General features: G+C 36.5%; 1 protein-coding gene across 7 annotated transcripts in view; it reads left to right on the top strand.

The window, feature by feature from the left end:
* MITF (melanocyte inducing transcription factor) overlaps window positions 1–25,584 on the top strand; it is a 226,508-nt gene that overhangs the window by 190,661 nt on the left and 10,263 nt on the right. For 2 of the 7 annotated variants that reach the window (XM_012473998.3, XM_012474017.3), the window contains exons 3-8: window positions 2,801–3,028; window positions 4,078–4,161; window positions 6,214–6,309; window positions 16,015–16,132; window positions 18,673–18,747; window positions 23,120–23,195. In XM_012473998.3, coding sequence (XP_012329421.1) covers window positions 2,801–3,028; window positions 4,078–4,161; window positions 6,214–6,309; window positions 16,015–16,132; window positions 18,673–18,747; window positions 23,120–23,195 — 677 coding nt within the window. Of the gene's footprint in view, window positions 1–1,561; window positions 1,736–2,800; window positions 3,029–3,331; window positions 4,046–4,077; window positions 4,162–6,213; window positions 6,310–16,014; window positions 16,133–18,672; window positions 18,748–23,119; window positions 23,196–25,584 lie in introns of those variants that run through there. The other 5 variants (XM_012474009.3, XM_012474049.3, XM_012474024.3 and 2 more) reach the window with 4 other exon arrangements.

The following is a 25,584-nucleotide window of genomic DNA, read 5'->3' on the forward strand; positions in this document are numbered from 1 at the left end:
TGTTCCTGCTAGGTAGATGTGTGTCCTCTACTTTGCCACAGACCTCACTACTCCTTACTCTCTACTACCTTCCTCCTATCTCATGTTCCGCATTTATGTTGACTGTTTGAAGTGTTTGGGTTGGAAACAGCTGGAGATGTTCTGTCTACTGCATAGTGTTTATAGGCCATCTGCTTTGAACTTCATTGAAAAATAAAAAGTTATTGACAATAAAAGAGCCAAATATATCCCACTCTGCTTACCCAAACCTAGATGTAATAAAGACCTCACTGACAGTGCCACATAGAAAGCAAATTGCTTCTTTCTTTACTAAGGCATAATATTCTGATTCATTAAAGAATTAGGATCTGCCAGTGAATTAACATTTATTTTTAAATGTGAATCTCTTTCCTTTTTAAGTGTAATAGTGAAATAAGCACATTCCACTCATTGCCCTCATTTTATGTTTATTTTAGTAATATCTGTTATCCTCATCATTATCATGTCTGGACCCTTTACAAAAAAAATGTCTCTGCAAACCTCTGTGTACATGTTAAATCAGTCATTTGAAAGAACTTACGATTGTCAACCTAAAGGACTGCATTATCCCGGGCATTTAAACAACATTAATGAATTTCAAATTTTTATGCTTAACATTTGTCAGCAGTAAATATTAAGCATTTATCATAATGTATAGGTATATATTTGCTTGCCTCTTTTCTTTTTTTGCCTCACCCCAGAATATAAGTTTCATAAAGCTGGAAATTATATCTGTTTGTTCACAATGTATATTCTAAGCTTTGTACAGTGTTTAGCACGTAACAGTCAATAATAATGAATAAAGGAATAAATATGTAAAGGTATAAATTGTGTATATGATAACTCATTCTTCTGTAGACTTAAGAATAATATTTAAAAATTCTCAGTAAAAATGCTCATGCTTTTTCATTTGAGAGTCAGATAGAGGAGATATTTATTTCTTGTTATCCACATAAATATACCTCTATTTCTGTGTGTGCTACGTTCTATTTAGGATTGCTCCTGGTCTTCCTGATGTGAGGTCAATAGGCAGGTTACACATCTATCTAGCTAAGAATAAGGTGCATATTAAGACCAGGATGCAAGAAGAGGCTGTTGAACTTGAACGTTCAGCACAGAGTCTTTTCTATACTAAAAAATAGTCGTCCTGCAGTTGGAAGTGGCAGTTATTTAGCCACTGGAAAAGTCTCATGTAATAGTAGCTTTTAAATGATGTCTCCTCCAAAGGGGCATCCAGCTATTAACCTATTGATGAAAGAGAAATACCATTGTCTATTAATACTACTGGAACTAAAGATGAATAGTGAATTGGCCTTGATCTGACAGTGAGTTTGACTTTGATAGCTCATCACTTAAAAAGGTTCTTTTATATTTATGAAAAAAAGCATGACATCAAGCCAGGGGGAAAAATTGATACCAATATTTAAGACCAAATTTGTAGGGCTTCCAAACAACAAAAAAAGGGCCCTTGTGTGAACGTTTTTTTTTTTTTTTTACATGCATAACTAATTAGCTTAGGTTATTATAAGCAGGGCTTCTGTGATAAAGTTTCCGGTGGTGTCTCGGGATACCTTGTTTATAGTGCCTTCTCTATGCCAGTCCGTCTTCAAATTGGAATTACAGAAAGTAGAGGAAGGAATAGTCTACTGTCTCACATTGGATTGGGGTCACTTAAAACGTTGTCATGCTGGAAATGCTAGAATATAATCACTATCAGGTGAGCTTATTCTGATTCATATTCAGTCGTTGAAATATAATGCAATAAATTGATTTAATCCCCTTTTTATGTTATTGTAATAAACATACTGTTTTCAATAAGTACAAATATGCTCTTTTAATGCTGTTTATTATTTGATACCATAAGAAGTAACTCATTGTAGTATTGAACAAAGTAAATATTAGTAGAATTTTTATTTTGCCTAGTGCATGGCTAAACCATCTTCATCAGCCCCTGTTCAATTGCTCATAAGATTAAATTGTGTTTATCAAGAAAAAAGTGACTTAAAATTGAATAATGTTGTTTTTTGGGGAAAAATATTTCTCATTCTGAATTAATGTCTGTGGGAAAGGAGAAAAAATATCCTGGTGGTTTGTTAATAGTCACGCCTTTTAAAACACATACATATAAGTGTTATGCATTTGAAAGAAACTGCTTAATGTAGAATTGCTTTTATGTTGAGTTTTTTCTTAATTAAAATGTTGAATAATCACATTCAAATGAAAGTGGGAGAATTAATCCACAACTAGTTGATTTAATCATCGAAGGTTTTTATTTATTTTCTATAGCTGTTTTACACAGTTGGTTCATAAGGATTTTTTTTTTTTTGTGTGTGTGTGTGTGTGTGCATGTATGTGTGTGTTTTAAAAAGAAAGCTGTTCTGTTTGCCAAGGAAAATGAAATAAACTGAGTTATGCCCCTTTTTCTAAATTGTTGTTTTCATCTTAATAAACCCTTTCCTGTGTGTTGGGGAAATTTTTCCCCTAAGAGAGTTTCAAACTTTTAGTTATTAGATATAAGAAGAAGGATATAAGGTTTGAAAGAGATGTATAGTTAATTAGCAGGGAAATAAAATAGGGCAAAGTATTACCCCAAATCCTACGAGTTAGACTTTAAACTTCAGTAATATCAAAATCCGTTAGCACAGTGCCTGGTACATAACAAAGGCTTAATAATTTCTTCTGTTGGTGGACTGGTCAGTTTCATGTTTGTGCCTGAAAGAAGAGCTGTCTGAAACTCACAAATAATCGTGCTGTCTTCTTTTCCCTCCATGGCTATGTTCAGGTGCAGACCCACCTTGAAAACCCCACCAAGTACCACATACAGCAAGCCCAGCGGCAGCAGGTAAAGCAGTACCTTTCTACCACTTTAGCAAATAAACATGCCAACCAAGTCCTGAGCTTGCCATGTCCAAACCAGCCTGGCGATCATGTCATGCCACCAGTGCCGGGGAGCAGCGCACCCAACAGCCCCATGGCTATGCTTACGCTTAACTCCAACTGTGAAAAAGAGGTAATTCATGTCTCCTCTCCTCTCCTGTTTTCTTACGCTAAATAACTTGTCTGTTGAATATGACTCCCACACTTAACTGTGGACTCTAGTTTGTCCTTATGGCCACATGTACCAGCCTGTGTCACTGATTCACCATCGTGGCTGTGGCATTCCAGCCTCTTGTCCCCGTCGCTGGGTTATTGGGTGTTACGGCACATGACGGGAGACCTGGCCCGCTCCAAGTAAAACGTGGAGGCGAGGACACTTTTGCCACTTGCTTCTTCTTCCTTAGCTAAGTGCTCTCTTCTCTTCCATGCCTTTCAGTTTATGAAGAGTGAAAATGCAGAGAGAGGAGAAGGGGAGGTGGAAAAGGAAAAGCAAAAATAGAAGAGGTGTGGGACGGGCGGTTTAGAAGTTCCGCTTGTTGTGAATGTCTGGAATATTATTTTTATTTCTCCCTGAGTTGGGGAAAAAAAGGCATGGAATGTGCATGGATGGATTTGAATCATATAGCACATGAGAATTTAACAGAAATGCAAAGGTTTAATTCCTGGATACATTCTGTTTCATAATAAAATTGCCGCTGCCTGTTAAATCTGCTTTGGTAAAGGCTGGATTGGAGACAAGACTCAAACTACCTTCAAGCTAATTGGTGCATCAAAATTTGGAGCATACGAATACCTGAGAGTTGTGATTTAATGCTCATTATTTCCAAATTATGAGATGATGAGCTTCATCTTAATGGGATTTACTGTACTATGTACTATGAAGTGTTTATGCAAATTCAGAGGCAACTTTTCTCAAGTTGGGTTGATTTTAATTTCTAGAAGGACTAAAATCTTTGCCCCTATGCCCAAACCAACTGCTTTATTTTTCTCTACCCATATTTGTCATCTAGCAAGATGATTTGACAGAAGTTCTTCCTTCGTTATTTCATCTTTTGGTCAGATTCTGCTTTGTTTGAAAGCTTTGTTCATCTTATTGCTGTGCCATCAGCTTTGTGTGAAGCGGTCATTAAAAAGTCATTTGCAAATCCAAGTTATAGGCTGTTTTTGCTTGTGTTTTTGCAGGGATTTTATAAGTTTGAAGAGCAAAACAGGGCAGAGAGCGAGTGCCCAGGCATGAACACGCATTCACGAGCATCCTGTATGCAGGTACTGAATGACTTGGCAGCCCGAGGATGTAGCACTTTATAATGAGAATCTATATTTGTGGTGAATCACACCTTCCTGAAAACTTATGGTTTTTTTTTCACCCCGTTGATTTTTTTTTTCATAGAGAAAGCTATGAACAGTGCCATTTTCCTCATAGTATCTCATGATTAAATAATGACAAAGGAGAATAAACTAAAATGTGTTTTTCCCCTAAGTTGTTCCAAAACATTAAAAACTTCTTAAAGTACATAAATTTTAATAAATAAGATATGAAATATGTCATTCAACATCATCAATATGTTATGCAAATTTGTAGGTTAGCAATTTTTGTATTAATAAAACCAAGATGTGTGTGTGTAATCTTTATATTGTTTCCTAAATGGAATCTCATGGAACATATATTTTGAAACTATCTTTATTAATTTAATAATACTTAATGGATGCTTTCCCAAGTAACTAAAGTTTCTTCCATTACATCCTATTTAATGGACATATGAACTATGCTATATCTATTTATATATCTATGCATGTATATAGATATAAGAGAGAATAATAAGCAACAAAATTTTTTGCCTTTATTTCTTGTCATCGGCTTGCATTACTTTTGTCATAAGAGAAAAAAATTATTTTAAAAATGCTATCACATCAAGCTCACTAATTTTATTTTTCTAAAAACAAAATTAAAAATAGCAAGGAAATGTTGTTCATAAGTTCCCTAGCCTATTTGCCTATTTACCAACTCAACTGGAAAATCATCTCTTAAAGACAAACAAAACAAATAAAAGTGGTGTCAATAGAAATGGAACCTAACAAACACTGTATAGTAGTTATTCAAAACTGGCCAATTATTCTTCTTAGGGATCACTTAATAAGACTTCTTTTTTGAGTGTTTACTATATTCTGGTACTTTGAACACTCTGTACAGTTTGTCCTGAAATCATACAAGAATGCATATGACAGTAAATATTATTACCCCCATTTTATAGATTGGCAAACTGAGGCTTTAAAAGATTGGAGGCTTTGCCTCTAATCTAGAAAGTGGGAGAACTGGGATTCCAACTCAAACCCATGATGTTGGAATCTCTTCTCTTTAATGGAAGTGGCAAAAGAGACGGAAGAGCATCCCTGTTAGTTCTGAGATTTCACGTGTAACTATGAAGTACTATTAAGACCCAAGCATAGACACACCGACTAGCTCAAATACGTAGGTGTTTACAAAGAAATGTTTTCACAGACTTGTCTTTGAAACTGCTGCAATGCACATGTAATCACTGTTGTTTATTATCATAACTGATGTTTTGGTACTTCAGAAATAAAATTGATCTAGTGGGAATGTCAGCTCCACGACTGTAATGATCTCGTCCTGGTGTACTCCTTGGGGAGTACCAACCACACTGGCAGCTGTACAAGAAGAAACTTATTTTACAAGTCACTGTAGGATGGGTGCAGGGATAGCCAGTGGCCTGGGAGCCACACTGTCCACAAATCCCTGTGGAACCAAAGGGCAAAATCACCACTTGTGTTTTCCTTTTCTAAGAAAAGGATATGGGCCATCGTCTTTAGGGAAAAAAGGAAGTAGAATGACAGCTGTCATTCATAATGAAGTGCTCTGGTATACTTTCCTGTTTAGGGCAGGCAGCTTAGCATAGTTGTGAAAGGATGAGTTAAATCATGCCTCCAGTCTTTCTTCAGTGTGTGACTTTGGGCAAGCTGCTTCTCATTTATTTCAACAGGAAAATTGCTATAATAATAGTACCTGCCTGATAGGGTTTTTGTTAGGGCGAAAACTTAGCCCATGGAAATCCCTGAACCCAGTGCTCGGCAACTCATAATCACTCATAAAATGCTGGCTACAAGTATCATTCTCATCACCTATTAGTGTTAATGGTCTTCAGTAACATTTTATTTTAGTGGAAAGAGGACAGTTACTTCTTAGAATCTAACTAAAGACCATTATTGCTTTGGGTAAAAAAAAACCATGAGTCTCTTTTTGGATTGTGTTACATAGTTTTATTTATTTTTGTCTCTCTTCTGTTGCCCTTTTTCCTACAGATGGATGATGTAATCGATGACATCATTAGCCTAGAATCAAGTTATAATGAGGAAATCTTGGGCTTGATGGATCCTGCTTTGCAAATGGCGAATACGGTATTGATAACCTTTTTTTATTTTTATTTATTTTTTATTTATTTATTTATTTATTTATTATTATTTTTTTTGAAAGAAAGAAAGAAAAAGAATAAAGAGGAGGAAAAAGGAAGAGAAAGAGAGAGAGAGAATGGGAGTATTGCTTTCTTGCCCAGGCTAGAATGCAGTTTAGTAATGGGTATTGAAAACCTCTTTTATACCAATAATTATACTTGATGTAAACAGGAAGGAATAAGGGAAGAAAATAACAAACGAGCAGCCAACCAATATTTCATTTAAACCTATGAAATGCTATGCGATTACTGAGTAGTGATTTACTTCCAATTATGTAGTCACTTATGGAATAGGTGTGAGGTAGTAATGTATGTTTTATGTATTTGAAGTGGAGAGTTCTATAAATGTTTATTAAGTTTACTTGTTCCGGGTCTGAGTTCAAGTCCTGGATGTCCTTGTTAATTTTCTGTCTCGTTGATCTATAAAATCGTTAGCTCTTCTTGTTACATTGATACTTTTGCCATTATGTAATGTCCTTCTTTGCCTCTTTTGTTCTTTGTTACTTTAAAGTCTACTTTATCAGAGGCGAGAATTGCATCTCCTGCTTTTTATTTGTTTATTTTTACTCTCTGATTGGTTGATAAATCTTCCTCCTTCTCTTTGTTTTGAGTCTTTGTGTATCGTTGCATGTGAGATGGGTCTGGATGCAGCATAGCAATGGGTTTTGGCTTTTTATCCAATTAGAATATATATAACTTTAATACTAGCATTTGATGCGAGCTGGCTGTTTTGCCCATTAGTTAGTGTAAATTTTTCGTTGTGTTAATGTTCTGTTCTTTTTGATATATTTTTGGAAAGGCTGATATTGGTTGTTCCTTTGTATGTATAGTGCTTCTTTCAGAAGCTCTTGTAAAGCAGGCCTGGTGGTGGTGAACTCTTTAAGTACTTGTTTGTTCGCAAAGGATTTAATTTTTCCTTCGATTATAAAGCTTAGTTTGGCTGGATAGGAAATTCTGGGTTGAAAGTTCTTTTCTTTAAGGATGTTAAATATTGGTCCCCACTCTTTTCTGGCTTGTAGGGTTTCTGCTGAGAGATCTGCTGTAAGTCTGATAGGTTTCCCTTTATGGGTAACCTGACCTTTCTCTCTGGCTGCCCTTAGTATTTTCTCCTTCATTTCAACCCTAATAAATCTGGCAATTATGTACCTTGGGGTTGGTCTTCTTGAAGAATATCTTTGTGGTGTTCTCTGTATTACCTGGAGTTGAATATTACCCTGCCTTGCCAGGTTGGGAAAATTTTCCTGAATGATATCCTGAAGAGTATTTTCCAACTTGGATTCATTCTCTTCATCACATTCAGGTACACCTATCAAACGTAAATTAGGTCTTTTCACATAGTCCCATATTTCCTGGAGACTTTGCTCATTCCTTTTCATCCTTTTTTCTCCAATCTTGTCTTCTCGTTTCATTTCACTGAGCTGGTTCTCGACTTCTGATGTCCTTTCTTCTACTTGATCAATTCGACTGTTTAAACTTGTGCATGCTTCACGAAGTTCTCGTGTTGTGTTTTTCAGCTCCATCAATTCACTTATATTCCTCTCTAAATTGTCCATTCTCGTTAACATTTCATCAAACCTTTTTTCAAGGTTCTTAGTTTCTTTGCATTGGGTTAGAACAAGTTCTTTTAATTCACAGGAGTTTGTTATCACCCACGTTTTGAAGCCTGCTTCTGTTATTGGAACACACTCGTAATCTATTAAGCCTTGTTCCGTTACTGATGAGGAATTGCGATCCCCTGTAGAGGGCGAGGCATTCTGATTTTGAGTATTCTCTGCCTTTTTACGCTGATTTCTTCCCTTCATTATATATTTATCCGTCTGTTGTCTTTGTAATTACCGACTTTCTAACTAGGTCTCTGAGCAGACGTCCAACTTGTTGATTCCCAGCGCCGAAATCTGAGCAGTCCACTGCACCGGCCAAAATAGTGGTGTTAAGATTGATGGTGCTTTTCTGCCCGGGAACCTCCGGACTCTGCACCAAAAACTGGCGCACTAAGGCACCAGCAAAACTGCCGCGCCGGCCACAGGAGTCGCCCTGGCGACATGTGGGGCTCCTCTGCTGGGAATCTCCTGGTCCGTGAGCAACAAATATTCGTCTGAAAGTGTGGCGTCCTCTCGTTCTCTGCGCTTTCACTGGGAGCTAGGAGCCCGAGCTGCTAGTGATCAGCCATCTTGGATCTCTCTCTCCGATAACCTTTTTTTAAATACAAAATCTTGAGGTGTTTCCAGGGTTCTTTTCTTTTTTCTTAAACTTTTAGTGTGTCTTTGCAACTGCTTCACTGATGAAATGTACTAATCTTAAAATGGAGAATTATCTCAGGATCAAAAGTAAGTGACTTTGTCATCAGAAATTAAGAATTTTTTATGAGTTTATGAATAACTCCATGATAAATTCTACATTCCCTGGAGTCCAAGAACAGTTTCAATAGGACATTAGCCCTTCCAATTCCCTTGACATCTAATGCCCAACCCCTTCAGCCAAAGGAACTATTTTGAATTGCACTGTTCACAATGGTGTTCTAGTTGGCCTGAAGAAGTTGGTGCAGTTTTTCAAGAAGTTTTTTTCATATTCTTAGGGGATAGAGGGACATTGGGGTTACCCTTCTCCAACAGCAAAATTTATTCCAACTTCAGTTTATAAACCAATGGTTCTATTTACTATTGTATGTTACTTGTTATTTTCTGTAATTTAGAGGCTTGCCTATATGGTTTATTTTCCTTCATTCCTTACATTTTAGTCTTACGTTATTGTTTTACCAAAGTCTTATTGCAGATATTATTTAGTCCTTGCAATTATTCTGTGAATCAGGTTCAGATAGTATCATTGCCCTCAGTTTTAAATGGTAACTAGGTTAGACGGTCTTACACAAGATTACATATCTTGGGTGTATCAGAGCCAGGCCTTCTTCGTAAGTCTTCAAATGCCTTCTGTAATCCTTTTCTGTCTTCTCTGACAGCAATGCTATGAGGCTATCATATTCTTAATAGCTAGTATTTTAAAGACTAATATTTATTGAGAGGAAAAGGAAAAGAGTTGTTGTTTAATGGGTATGGAGTCTCAGATTCATAAGATGAAAAATTATGGAGATCTGTTTGATAAAAATGTGAATGGACTTAACACTACTGAACCATACACTTAAAACTGGTTAAGATGGCAAATTTTATGGTATGTATTTTTTGCCATAATAAATTTTTTTAAAGATAAGACTAACTTCTAATATAAATTCCCTTGGCCAGGGAACAAAATAGCACTTATTTATGTACACCAGAATCCACAGAAAATTGAGTCTTATAGTTAGCATTTTTTTTTCTTTTTTCTTTTTTTTAATCCATCTTGGTCCAGTTCTTCAAGTTCACTTCCTTGAACTCATGTGGGATGAGGACTCCCCTTGAAACCTCAAGCTTCTTCTATGATATTTAGAGTTTGTCTACTTTCCACCCATTTAAACCCATCCCCTGATTTTGGAAGAACCACATGTTCTGCCATTGTGATAAAAGTTTCCATACCAAACTCTCCCAACCTCTTGGAATCCTTGGTTGGCTTCTATGGAACCTTTTTGCTTACATGTTGGTGTATCCTATGAGGCCAACTACACTTGTCTAGCAGTCAGAATCCTAAGATGAACATGAACAAAACACTTGGGGGAGCATGCCCTGGGGAATTTATAAGTGTACCCAAAGACATGGGTATATTTACAATGTTTCACTGCTCTAGCAGCATTAATTAGCAATGGCCCAGTCATCTCAAAAGAACTTGGTCATGAGAGCGGTCATTTTGCTAGTGGTGTCAAATGGGTCCCTGGGCACACTCAAGTGGACTGTAGAATTGACATGATTCTGTAAAATCATTGACTTCTTTTTGTAATGGCAAAGACCTTTGATATCATTTGGTCTAACTTAGTAATCAGGCATCCAGCTTCTTGGAAGCCTCCAAAAAAGGATCTGTACTAGCTCACTAGGGAAATAGCAAAGCACAATGGTTAGGATTTAGAGATTTCTGATGAGATCTGGGGTCACGTCCTGAATCTGCCATTTCCTCTGTGACCTTGCATGTTATTTAGCTTTTTGAAACTCTACGTTTCTCCATCTGTAAATGGGGCTGTTAAATATACCTATATTATGCAGTCAATTCACTTGATAAGTATCTGTAGCATTTGGCATTGGAAACATTAGTTGTATTCAATAATGTTACCTAAATTATTAAGTATAACTTTTAAATTATAATATTAAATAATATTGATAGTATTTGTTTATTCAGCTGATCTTCATTGAGCCCCTATAATGTGTCAAGCTCCATGTTAGATATCTGTGAGACGTATCTATCTCATGATATCCCTTACAGTAAATCACTCTGTAAATTGCAGCATGGGTTCCAGTTTGCTTCATGGAGAACTTTTCCACATACCATCCCTTCTGAAGACGGTTGTCATGACCCCATATATGCTCCTGTCCTTTAGAATGAACACCTGGCTGGGCCTGTGGCTCACACCTGTAATCCCAGCGCTTTGGGAGGCCGAGGCAGGAGGATCACTTGAGACCAGGAGTTGGAGATCAGCCTGAGCAACATAGAGAGAACCTGTCTCTATTTAAAAATGTAAAAAAACAGCTGTGTGAGTTAGTAGTACATACCTGTAGTCCTAGCTAATCAGGAGGCTGATATGGGAGGATCACTTGAGCCCAAGAGTTCAAGGATTCAATGAACCATGATCATACCACTGTCCTCTAGCCTGAGCAGCAGAGCAAGACCCTGTCTCTAAAAAACAAATTTAAAAATAAAAAAGTAGAATGAATCCTCATGCCGCTTCATTCAGTCTACATTAGCCTTGAGGCCTTATTCCTTCATTATCTGGTTGCTTCTAACCTATATTAAAGATTGATTTCGAATTTATTAATATGCCTAATAGGTGGCCAGCACCAGGCAAGGTGCTGTGGATGCAAAGATGACTAAGGTGTGCTTCCTGTTCTCACGGAGGTGGGTGGGTACCAGTCTAGAAGGGGGAGACTCTTTTAGCTCTTTGAAGGGAGAAGGCTAATTCGTGAGCAGAAAGGTCATGTCAAGGGAATTTCCAGATAGGAAAGATCCTCTGGACACAGTTGAATTAATTCCCAGACAGGAAAGGAGTCCCCTGAAACCACCCTTAGAAGTCACTGACTTTATCCCAGCATCCTCTTCTCTTCTATATCCCCATGCTGGAAAGGCTAAATGTGGCTCCATTAGAGTTTTCTTCCAACAAATCTGTTTCAGCATTTTGCCATTAAAGGAAGGACAATGTAACTTCAACATTAGGAGCACAGACTCTGAACCAGACATCTGAATACATACTCTCGAGTGAGTTATTTGCTTCTGTTTGCTTGTTTTTTAAAATGGGGATCATAATAGCATCTACTGCCATAGAATTAATGTGAGAATTATAAGAGGTAATCCACAAAAAGTATTTAGAACAGTTGGGCCCTGATAAGCTCTCACTAAAAGTTAGTTACTAGCTCTTATTCTTGATGAACTTGGGTTTTAGTTGTCAAAATTAAATAAAAAAGCTACTACAACCTATTAACATTTTAATTTTTTTCCCACAGTAAGTTTTAAATTTAACATTCTTCATGTTAGGCATTTTTTTTTCTTTTATTTGATTATTTGAAATGCTTTATTTCAAGTTAACTACTTAGAAAAAAATAAAGTGGAAGGAACACTTAGAGAGGAAACTGTCCTAAGGGAATTGAAGTCTAGAAATAACTATTCTGAGAGCACAAGGGCCCTCTTGTACTATCACAAACAAAGAATAAAAGCCCCAGTTTACTTGTGTTAACAGTGCTCAATTGATATTCAGAGAAGGGGACCATCCAGAGAGAAAAAATAATAACATTTTACAATTATCATTTACTTGAAAAAATATTGATTTTGGTGAAGCACAGCATTGAAGAACTCAATTCAGACCAAGATCGGGGCATAGACCCAGGCGCATCTACCTTCAATTTATATGTCCTGATTAGACTGTGGCTTTCATCTGTTTAAGGTGCAGCTTGTGCTCTGGAAGTGAAATCTTGTCATTTAGGTAAATGGGCTGGATAAAAACCCAACAGATATGCAAAATATACATGTTGATAGAAGTTTCTTCCTCTTTCTTAGCTCCAAAGGTGTTATTTTGACCTAATTATGATGTTAACTATACTTAGGGGGGATGTTTTCAAAAGAACCACAAAATCCTTTCTTTAAAGTGCATGGCTCAATGACATATTTTAAATTACTTCTGTCAACCTTCCTTTTGGTAGCTTCAGCAAATAACAGCTGTTGATACAAAGAACATACAGCACCATTTAGGACACAGTTTCTCAACTGTGGAAGTGATGACATTTGGAATGGATAAGTCTTTGTGGTGGGAGACTGTCCTGTGCATTTTAGGATGCTTAGCAGCATCCCTGGCCTCCACCCACTGGATGCCAGCAGCAAATCCCCCGCAGGTGTGTCAATGGAAAACACCTCCAGACATTGATCTGGGGAAACAAAATCAGCTCCAGTGTAGAAGCCCTGACTTAGAATAATGAGTGGTCACCTCAGCCTTGCAGATTCCCTGATTTCTGTGCTTAGGTTTGCATTACAGTCTGGTAAAAATTGTCTATTCATTGACATGTACTTAGTAATTAACATGGCAGGTGGTTTTGTTGATCAAAGTGAAAATTAGCTCAACTGTCAAAACTGTAAAGTGGGAATCCAGTACTCCCTACAAAATTATAATACTGTATTGTTAATCATAGCAGTTACCACTTATTGATCACTTACGTAGCAGGCACTGTGTTTCACCTACTTTATTAAATTTCATAAAAACTCTGTGAGAAGAATGGTTGTCACAAGCCTCAGAGAACTTGCTTAATATCACACAGCCAGTTAGTAAAGAGGCAGGATTTTAATCTGGGTCTCTGACTCCTAAGCACAGGCTATAAAGCTCTGCCCCATTAATCAGTAGATTGGAGTATCCACATTTGGCTAGTAAGTGGCAGGGTTTTTATTTCCTCAGGTCTAATTGGAGATGAATTGAAAGTTGCAGTTTCTAATTGGTTAATATCAGCATGTTGATATTCTCCCCACCCCAGTTCTGCTGTTAACATGGGACATGAACCTCCCACCAAAACCTTCCATTTGGCAATGGCAAAAACCTTGGCTTTCTTTCTGTAAAAATCAGTAAGATGCTGTACACGAAGTGCCATTTTAGTTCTGTGCTTTGCCCAAAGTAGGCCCCCAAAAATGACATGACCCCCAGCAAAATATTCTGGCATGCTTTTTGCCACCCACTCCTAATCAGCAAGTATGGGAAAGCAGCCAAAGCAGGGAATCTTTCAGAGAAGTAAATAGAGGGCTATAAGCTGCTTTTTCAACTGGAAGTAATGATGTCTGACCTCAGTAGAGTACTCAATGAGGCATCTTGCTACAGGGATTTTGATTCATTTCCCTTATTGGTGTGCACTATTGTCAATCCACGCTAATCACAGCAATCCTTTCTATAGTTTTCACCCATCTGAATCCATTTCTTACTAGGTATCCCCCACTTTGCTCTTTGTCTCCTCTACCCTGTCCATCAGGCTCTCTATGGCAGAAAGCATTCTCTCTCTTACTCATGGACGTATCTCTTCTTTGGAATGTAGTTAGAAAATATGTTCCTGTCCAGAAGAAACTTAGAATTGATGTCTGTTCAACGTAGGTCTATCAATGACTTAGAGATACGTATCACTTGCTATCATTTATCCATAACAAATCATCATAATAACACAGTGAGTTTTGTATACAATTTGTATATGAAAATGTAATATATATGATTTGCATTTCTAGAGCAAAGGGAATCATTTTTTATTTTTTTAGCTTATTGCCTTGAGTTTTCAAGTCACATTCTTGGTTTGTTAAAACCCAGAACTTTTCCCAAAATCTGAAATTGTCAAAAGATAGGGGAATAAAGCTTTGGAATCCAAGGAGTTACCAGACATCATGGCAGCTGTATAAGTTTAGTCTCTCTGGTACTTTACAGGGCTGTTTTGAAACGTGTGAGTGCCTTTCACTTTGCGTTAAATTGGACAAGAATAAAACTAAACACACACAGAGCAAAGTTGACCCCGAGAAGGTGACCTATTTCAAATAAAACCACTTAGTGAAATGACAGCTAATAATCAAAGTCACTTTTTATCAGTTACTTAGAGGGCCTTGAAATATGATTCAAGGGCGTTTTAAATGACCACAATGTCTATTTTTGTGCATGTATATGGGGGTATGTATATTAGGTTTTATGCATATACTATAAATGCAGCTTTCAAAAAGGAAGAAAAGAGGGAGTTGTATTCTGCTGGTCTGTCTGTCCTCCCTGCCCACCGCAATCCTGTTTGAGCCTTAGATTCGCCCATTGGGAAGTATCTCATTCCATATCCATTGCCTCCCACCCAAATCTTCTTAGCTAGGGGTTTAATTCATAGACTATATGTTTAGAAGCCATCACAGAAATGGATGCAATGGCTACCCGTGAGGGGAAGCACATTTGACTCTGCTTGTATTTTGTGGTATATTTTCATCTGTATGTTAGTGTTCATTAGGTACTCTGTTGAGTACAATTTTTACTAGATACCTCTCGGTCACTAACCACTTTAATCACACCTAAATGCTTTATAAATGTACTTTTCTCAGATGTAGAATAAAATTCAGTGTGTAATCAAGAAACGGGAGGGCTAAACAGCATAGAGTCTTACCCAGTAATCATGGTTATAGAAATTGTTTGAATCAATCTAGAAATGGCACTTGTCTGCAGTGGAAGGAGTGAGGTCACTCAACGATTTCTCCATAGTTACTATTTCAAACTGTATTTCAGGGCATGGGAAGGGAGTTCATCTTGGGCCTCTTCTACAAAAACAGGCCTATAAACTGCTGCAACCAGCTAGTTACCAAGAAAAGCATACACACAACCAAAGAAGAGCTCGCTGCTTTAAAACATCCCATTCAGAACTAGAGGAAAAACTCTGATGATAGCTTGGGGAAGGCTAAATATTTCTTTTTTTCTTTTTTTTGAAAGTGTAAATTTTTGCCCTTTTTTAAAGTCTGTGGGCTCCCTCTTGTGGCTTTGTGGAAAATTTCAATTTCAAGGAAACGCTTTTTCTCTTTAGCAATAAGGAAATGATTTCTTTTCCAATTAAAAAAACAACAACATGCTTTTATTGCTTTTCCTTATAAAAGAAAGAGAATGAGAGGTGGAAAAGAGAGGAAAGGAACAAAATTAACTTTAATGAGAAGTCGTATTTGGTGAAAAAGTCGTATTTTATATACAATCCTGTTTTACAATAATAGCCAACATTCCCTGAACACCTACTGTATGCTACTAGTTGTACTAGATAATGCATTCACCACATTATGCTGAAAATAAACCTATCAGCTAGTTAGTATAATTATTTTATGGATGTGAGACTCTACTTTTCTCCCTCAAAGGGAACTAGTTGAGGAGACCCTGTAACTCTCTTTTAATATCTGTGAGTAAATGAAAAAGTAAACATCTCATATTTTCCTATTTTAAAAATGAGTTTTTGTATCAATTAATTTTTCTTAAATAAATCCTGGAGTAGAAAGTAGGTTTTATTTGAAAAAAGTGGGAATTGTTCAACAGTTAATTTCTGTTACTGTTTGTCTCTAGTTACCTGTCTCAGGAAACTTGATTGACCTTTATGGAAACCAAGGTCTGCCTCCCCCAGGCCTCACCATCAGCAACTCCTGTCCAGCCAACCTTCCCAACATAAAAAGGGAGCTCACAGGTAAACACTTAGCAAATGTGCCTCTTACTGCGGATTTCTGTCCACTTCCTGATAAGACAAAGTTATCGATATAGTGATGTGCAAACTATATCCAACTCATGGACATAACTTTTATAGGTCCCTGCAGTGGTTAAAACATTGTACAATATTTTACGATGGAGGATTTATACTTGAAAATCCTGTTTTTTTCAAGGAGATCCTTGAAAATCTACTGAGAATACTGGGAATCAGGGCCACCATTACCGCATGTCACTGATCACCGGGTCTATGGCGAAGGTGCCCTTTGTGTTGGGTATAGTAGGCAACACTTTCAGCTGTAGCTGTCTCCACCCTACCTGATATGTATGTTTCTTACCAAGCCCCTAAAGGCATTTGAGTTTGAGAACCCAGATCTGAATTTTCCTTTGACACACATTCGAGCCCACAGTTGGGATAGCATAAGAATACATTTCTTACATCTTCAGATGCCTCCTGTTATCTTTTGCTGTATTGTGTGCAAAAGATTTATTATACAGAGGGAAAAAATTATAAAATGGAGCAATGGGTATTATTTGTTCTTGAGGCAAGTATGAAATTACCTGTTTCTCCACTTTGTTTAATGCTTTAGGGAAGGCATTTATTTGGTCATTAAAACATGGCAGAAACTATATTAGAACTAGCATTCTACCATGGTGAATTTTATGACCCTTACCCCACCCCTCTTTTTATTATTTGATCCTTGCGTATTGCTGGATTGGATGAACAGACTGAGAATATGGAATATGGATTTGGGACAGAGAATTCCTGTTCTAGTCGTGTCTTTAAAAATTTTTTTTTTTAGAAAATAAGCAGGAGAAAGATGTTTTTAAAAAAACTATGGATTTGAGTGAAAAAAGGGTAATTAATAAGTAAAAACCACCCAAAACCAAAACACAAGTAGCTACCCTACCAAAATGTAAAATTACTGCAAGACAACAACAAAAGCAGGAATATCAGGCAGGCACAGTAGCTCACACCCGTAATCCCAGCACATTGGGAAGCCAAGGCAGGCAGATTGCTTGAGCTCGGAAGTTCAAGGCTGCGGTGAGCTGTGATCGCACCACTGCACTGCAACCTGGGCGAAAGGAGGGAGCCCATCCAAAACAAAGCAAAACAAAACAAAACAACAACAACAACTTAAGAATCATTGAAGTGGAGGGAATGTAAGTCGTGCTTCTGTGTGAGGGAAAAAAAGCTAGAAAATGATTTGGATTGACCATCACAATTGAAAGAATTCAACTTCTGAATATATATATACACGCACACATAGATATGCATATTTTGCATATATAAATGTATGTATGCATATATATATGCATATATGCATATATAACACTCATACAATAAATATATATGGTGTATATATATGCTTCAGTGGCTATAAGTTATGCTAAAAAGTTTTCTATTTTGAGATAAAATTCTAAATTATGATAGTGTAATGCTTCAACTCTCACTTCTGAAAAGGAAATAACAGAGCTTTCTGAAACCCAAGACTGGTCAAGTAACATTTTTTTTTTTAATTCTATTTTGTTTTGTTCTCTTTAAGGCAAAAAGTAGTCTCTTATCCCAGAGATCTCACAAGAGTTGCTATGCAAATAGAACTTTCCAAATGGAGTTGCCACCAAATGCCTCTGTATGCTATTTCTATTTTGTTTTTATAGACTCAGGCTAGTAAATAGTTGTTCCTAAGAGTTATTAGATGATTTCATTATAGCAGATTTTAACATAATCTGGAAACAACTTCTGAAAAAATGAGTTTATTCCATGAACCAGTCAGAAGATACAGAGATCCAATTTAGAACTTTTTTTTTTCTGTTTTTCTTTCTTTCTTTTTTTTTTGAGACAGGGTCTCACTATTGTCTCCTGGGCTGGCATGCAGTGGTGTGATCACGGCTTATTGCAACCTCAACCTCCTGGGCTCAAATGATTCTCCCACTTCAGCCTTCCAAGTAGCTGGGACTGCAAGCATGCACCACCATGCTGGACTTATTTTTTGTAAAGACCCAGGCTGGTCTTGAACTCCTGGGCCCAAGTGATCTTTCCACTTCTACTTCCCAAAGTTCTGGAGTTACAGGCATGAACCACCATGCTGAGCCTCTACTCAGCTTTTATATCAGCGTGTTACAAAGGCATCAAAAAAGGACTGAAAGGTTCTATGTCCTGAAAACAAAACATATCAGACTCCTGATAATAGAGTATCAACAGCAAATTGACATAGTTTTCTAATTGTCGATTTCTTTCTTGCTAGTATCTGTATGTGTTTACAGTGTGCCACAGATAATTTTTACTGGGTTTTTAACATTTTGTGGAAGGGCAGTTTTTGCATACTGTATATTTGATATATATATTGCTTTTGAAAAAGTGCAAGCTTTTTAAAAAGATATCTTTTTTAAAAAACCATATTTTTACTTAGAGTCAAGTCAGATAAGCTTCAATATGTTGAGAAATTAGATATTTTGTAGTTTACATTTTGTGCAACCTTGAACAGTTCCAACTTCTAATGACTTCATTCACGTGCACAGCGTGTATTTTTCCCACAGAGTCTGAAGCAAGAGCACTGGCCAAAGAGAGGCAAAAAAAGGACAATCACAACTTGAGTAAGTTGGTTTTATTTATGTTCTTGATGTTTGATATTAGAGTTAATGTTCCCCCATGTATCAAAAATGTTTCCAGAAATTCTGTGGAGGAAAGTTGATTTCTGCAGCTGTTAAAATTATCTCTTATGGAAGAAAATTGTATTTGAGAGAAACCAAGCTGTATATTTTCCCCATATTTTATCTCAGATCAAATTAAATTTTGTATATATACTTATTTTCAGTTTCTGAAGAGTTTTTATTTATTTTTTGTTGTTGTTTATAGTAGTGGGGTTTTCTCTCTCTCTTTTTTTTTTTTTTTTTTTTTTTTTGCTGAACGGGAGAATTGATCCCCAACTACCCAATTATAAGTATTGCTCGCACTGGAACTTATTAACAAAAGGAGATTGGGGAGCACCTTCTCCAGTGAGATTTGAAAGAAAAAAAAGAAACAGATCTGAAGAGAGGAGTAAATGCATGAGGCAGCCTCCTAAATTTCTGATGTTATTCGTGACTTAAAAAACAAAAGTCCTAAAGCATTTAAACTATTTTTTATGTGTTTAATTTACCCTTGATCAATTCTTCACGTTGTTTCCTATGAATACTTCAATTTTTGTTTACTATAAACAAGTAAGACAAGTTGCACAGATTAAAAAAAGGCAGGGGATTGGGCTTGCAGGTAGGAAATATTTTGTATGTGAATTTCTCATCTCATGGCCTCATAGCCTCTGTTTTTTAAATTGATTTTTAAGAATGTGAGTCATATACAAACACTTTCTCCTTATAAAAATAATACAATAAAGCCAGAGTTCTCCTTTAGTTCCCAGGAATATGCATGTTGGTTTCAATTTGGCATTGCTCTTCCTGATCTTTTTCTGTGTATTAAGAATATAGACACATGCACACAGAAAAGAAATAATATGGGTTTGTGTATGTTTTAACACAAACGATATTATGTTGTCCATTTTATGTTGATCTTTTTTTTCTACTGAGCAGTATGTTTTGAAAACCTTTTGCTGTTAGAAATCTATATCTATCTACTTTTTGAAAACGAATTGCATAGTACTTTACAGTATGACTGTATGGTATTTAGTAACTTCCCAACTGCTGTGTGTTCATGTTGTTTCTAGTTTTTTCTTATTATAAACAATGCCACAGTGAACATTTTTATATGTGTCTGTTTGTGTACAAGGAAGTTTGTTTCTCTATGTTAGAAACGGAACTGACAAATAGAACTGCTGGGTCCTGAGGGTGCTGCTTTTCACTTTAAGAGCTACACCCCTCCCCAGTTCTCATGTCGGGTGTAAGAAGCTTTCCTTATCTTGTCACCAAAAGATATAAACTATTATCTCCAAGGCCTCCTCCAGCTTCTAAGTAATTTTACCCTAAGATATTAATTCCTTTAAAACACCTTAGAAACAAGATAATTAGGCATTATCCAAAACTACTTAAGTGAGATGTGGAAAACTGAGTTGGATCTTATGAAAAACAATAGATACCTATAATTAGGCACCTGAACTCTCAAGGTCAAGGTTGTCAGTAAAGTGCAAACATGATCCACTCAAACTCTGAAGGCTATGAAGCAATCTAAAAGTACCATCCAACCACTGGGAATTAATACTGAGGGTTAGGTTGCTCCTTGGTCTAGCTGTGTCTCTTCTAGGAATTTATTTTGTAAGAATACTTGCCAAAATGTACAAAAGGATACATCCATCTATTCACTTATTCATTCATTCACCCATTCATTAAGCCATTTCCTGAGAAGCTTACCTTTGAGTTAGGGGTCATCTACCATGTATTACTGAGTGAGATGAGCAAGGGGTAGAATAATATCTGTAATATCCCAATGTGTAAAAAGAACACACTGGGGAGAGACATGCTTGTATGTATGTTTATGTGGATGTATATGTGCATGGGAGATGATCTAGGTATCATCCTTATCAGTGACAATTTACCCAGGCATATAGATGTTGAGTGGTACAAAGACTTGGCTTTTACTTTTTCCTTAATACACGTTTGTATTTTTTTAATTTTTTTACTGGCTTATATCATCTTTCTAATAAATGGTTGGAAAGGGAAGTCACTGAACTAAAAATAAAATGTAGTACACCTAAATATTGACAGTGAAAGATGTCAGCTATATGCTGGTGAGTGGAAAAAAAGATAGATGCAGAGTCATTTTTAGTATGATTCCACTTTAAATGTTTTGTTTCTTATTTAACACATATTTATTGAGGGCCTACTATCTGCCAGACACACACAGTTGCTTGGAATGCACCAGCGAATAAACATAAGAAATAGATAAATGGGATACGTGAATATGGGATGGCAGAAAGTTCCATGTGGAGTCAAAGGACAGGCAAGGGAGTATAGTGTCAGCATGGGCATGGGAGGTGGTGGATCAATTTCAAAGAAGGTGACCAGAAAGTCTCATAGGTAATCTGAGTCTACCTGAGGGAAGTGAGGGCAGTGCCATTCGCATATCAGGAGGTTGAATGTTCCAGGCAGGTAGAACAGCTGTATGAAGTCCTCCAATGGGACATGTCTGGCTTGCTTGAGAAATAGCAAGGAGCCAGAGGGGCTAGAGGAATTTTATGCTTATTATGTGCTTGGAAAAAAATAAGAAGAAAGTGTCATACTTCAGAGTTTTGGGGAAGGTCAGCTAGTGGATCAAGGACCCCACAATTCTTTCTTCAAATTCATCAAACATCACTTAGGGTTTCTATTTTATTAAAGTCTAATGGTAGAACTTAGTATTATATAAAACGAATTTCATCATTGGAATAATCTCTTAGCCAAAAGAAACTGCCATTTATATTGGGAAAGCAGGAAATAACATTATTTATCTAAGTGTACAGAATATTAGTTGATCCAAAAGAAGCATATATTACGTATTTAGAGTAAATACTAATAGTTTTAATCCAATTTCTTAGACTTCAGATTATTAGGAATTTATTTGCTTGACTACATTAATTAGAGACATCTATCATTTCATATGCCTTATTATGTCATCCTCCCCTAAGATGATAGTTGAACTTCCACCTAGATTTATAAAATAGGAATGCTGTGAAGATGCATAGTATAGCTAAAAATGGTAGACTTCAGTTCTAGGGCTGTGCTATCCAATACAGTAGCCATTCACCACCGATGCCTACTCAGCCTTGAAATATGGCTGGTCCAAATTGCGATATAAAATTGAAAGTGTAAAATGCGCCCTGGATTCCAAAAACTTAGAATGAAGAAAATAATGTTAAATATTTAATTTGTAAATGTTTATATTGATTGCCTGTTAAAATAATAATAATATTTTGGACATAATTAGCTTAATAAAATGTTAATTTCATCTCTTTCTCTTTACTTTTTAAATAGGACTACTAGAAAACTTAAACTTACATATGCAAATTGTATTTCCGTTGGGTAGCACTAGGCTAGAGCATAGGTTTTTTTTGTGTGGCCCATTAGTTAAGAATGCTTTTTACATTTTTAAATGGTTAAAAAAGGCCATGCGCAGTGGCTCACGCCTGTAATCTCAGCACTTTGGGTGGTCGAGGAGGGTAGATCACTTGAGATCAGGAGCTCAAGACCAGCCTGGCCAACATAGTGAAAGCCCCTTCTCTACTAAAAATACAAAAATTAGCCGGGCATGGTGGCATGTGCTTGTAGTCCCAGCTACTCAGGAGGCTGAAGCACAAGGATCGTGTGAACCCAGGAGGTGAAGGTCACAGTGAGCCAAGATCATGCCACTGCACTCCAGCCTGGGTGACAGAGTGAGACTCCATCTCAATCAACCAAAAAATATGTTGTTATATGAAAATTATATACAATGCAAATTTCAGCATGACAAGTAAATTCTAATGCTTTTCATTAGTAGATTTGCCTTGTAAAAAATTATACTCAATTATATTTTGAATTTTGTCAGTAAAAAATTTGTGGAAATTTGTTTTCCCTCCAGTTAAGTAAATACCTGTATAATATCCTAAATTTTGCTACTTATCCCACAAAGCCAGAAGTGCTAACTTCCTGGATCTTTGCAGAAAGCTTGCTGACTTCTGCTCTACAGAGTTAAGTTAGAGTTTGGGCTGTTCACCAAGTATTGCTGGATGTCCTCGCTAAGTCCCTAAAAACAGTATCTCCAAGGCAATTTCATTATTTGTAACTGAGGATAGTAACTGATTTCAGGGTTGTTAAAAGAGCAAATGAAAAATCATATGTATAAGAAAGGTCACTTATTTTTAACTGCAATACCAAAAACATGGTTAAAAATAGGGATAAAATTGGTTCAGGTTTCCATTGTCCTGACCTGGTGAAGTTAATATGCACATGCCTTTGATGAGATATGCTAAATGCATACATGGCACTGTTACTTATAGCCCTTTCCTGTGCTCTTTTCTTGAAGTTGAACGAAGAAGAAGATTTAACATAAATGACCGCATTAAAGAACTAGGTACTTTGATTCCCAAGTCAAATGATCCGTGAGTACAATTGCATGTTAATCTGCATCATATATTTTTCGTACCTGAATGTTTTTTCATATGTTGTAAAAAATGCAGTTGTAAAAACTAAAGTTAGGAAGTCTCCTCTTCTCCCTTTGGTTCTGTTCCTAAATTCTTCTTACACCTTTCTTTTGGTTAGTCTCATCAAACTAAAATTTCAAGACAAAAGCATTGAACTGTGCAAAAGGACTGTTAAACATTAGATGCTTTGGTTGTGCCTTTCTGAAACCTAAGAAAGATTTCTTTGCAAACAGATACTGAACTTAAAAAAAAATTCCTTTAATAGTTGATGAAGTACAGTACTTTCAATAGCTGTTAAAGCTAGATTTGTTGACTGTTTGCTCTTTGACTTGTACAGTATCTCTAAATAGGCACTGATGAACAGACATTAGAGACTTCAAGTTCAATGATATTCAACAGACAAAAAAGGTCAATTGTTTTTATGAAAACTTGCCTACTCTTTGTATGTTTTACCATTCAAGGGGAAAAAAGTAATGTTTTAATCCTCCTATTAAGCACAGGTCAGCTCATTTGGATTTCAGCTTTTGGTCTCTCTTTACCTACCCTGCCCCTTTCAGAGATAACAGCTGTGAAGATAATTTTCTCAAGTCTTTCTTAACGGCCTATAGTTACCTGCAACATCAGCAGATAGGACAACAAACATGCAGTTTTTATCCATTAGAACTTGGCCCATTTGAAGCAAGGGGCTAGAAGATGTATACGTTTTAATGGCCCCCACAGGCATTTATGAAATTAGCCTTTGAATATGACCTTTTAGCTACCTAATAAAATGTAAAGATGAAATCAAGTATTATTCATGCAAGCCTTATTAAATTTTCTATTCACATTATTGTTAAGAGAATTTGTAACGAAATAAAACCATTACCTATTGTGAGGTGATTTTCATGAATGTACAGGTACAACTTCATCTTCAACGTTTTGCTTTCCCAGGTTTCAAGGAAAGGCATTTTCAAACCCGAAACATTTCAGATTCTCAGTTCTGCAGCACAAATTTATCCTACTAAAGGGCTGTGACCTTCATTTCCTATAGTCAGTCTTGCATGATAGTTGAAATTGAATTCCCATTTTCCTGTTCTTTATCAGCTTTCACTTTTTAGCATATTCTTTTAAACTGTAGCATGTGAATCTCTTTAGCAACATATTATGAAACTATGGGGCTGCAGTGAAAGCCTCGATTTGCATATCTTCTTTCCCCATTGTATTAGAATACTTGCATGTTTATAATCTGAACTGATAATGATCTTTAATTGTAGGCATTGTTTTAAGATAAAACCGACTATAATCTTTATGGTGGTTTTCCCACACCAGGTTTCTATAATGTACCTTGGGGCTGCTATAGAGACAGTCTTACAGACTGGGGTCTCAGCCCTGTACCTTTTCTCCCACCAGAGCAAGTCTGCTTTTGTTGATTTTATATAATGGACACCTATGTACACTATTCTATGAAAAAAGAGTCCCTCTTATTACCGAACAAAAAAAGTTTGAAAACCCTTTCTTAAACTCAGAAGCATAATTAATTGATTGGATCTCACAAGGAAGCAAAACCCAAGATAACTGATTGAAACAATCATGTCTTTTAAACTGAGTGACCGCTCAAATATTCCAATTCTGATTTCTCATCTTGCTAGCCTATGTGAAGCATCATTTATTTTAATCACGTTTCTCTCTGGCTGCTAAAGTTACTTCTCTTACTTTGATCTTAGCTCTGAATATTAAGTCTCTGTGCTCACTTTGGGTATATCAGGACATTTGCCTGGGTTGCCGTCTTTGGTGTTCAGACTCCAGGGATCAACCCCAGGGAATTCTCTGGGGCCTGCAACTGTCCCTCTCATGGGAGAACATCTGTTTTGTTCTTAATGTAACCCTATGAGGATCAGTTGTTTGGTGACTTGTTTAATGACCCTCCACTCATCTGTTCCACCTGATACTTCCAATCTGGTTTTAGCAGCTATAGATTATGGGATGGATGGTCCTCCATACATCACATTGGTTTTGTTTTCATCATTATACTTGTCATCATCATGATGAATATTGTCTATAAAAGGATTCAGATAATTTAAAGCAATATAGAAATATTACTTATGTAATTATAGTTCATTATTATTTCTCTGGAGTGCTCTCTTATTTTTTTAAAAGTACTTTTACCTACATATTAATGGTGTTCTTAATTTTCTCATATACAAGTATATCGAAGCTCTACTGATTAAGAGCTGAGAGACATCAACTTTAGGCTGCCTGGCTTGGAATTCCAAAACAGTTTCTTACTAAGTATCTAATTTTGGGGAAGATACTTGCATTCTTATGCTTCATTTTTCTCATCTGTTAAAAAAGGGGACATCAAAATCTT

This window comes from Aotus nancymaae, unplaced genomic scaffold (genome assembly GCF_030222135.1).
Source record: "Aotus nancymaae isolate 86718 unplaced genomic scaffold, 86718_ANA_hifiasm-v0.15.2.pri h1tg000046l, whole genome shotgun sequence".
In the NCBI taxonomy this organism is placed as follows: Eukaryota; Metazoa; Chordata; class Mammalia; order Primates; family Aotidae; genus Aotus; species Aotus nancymaae.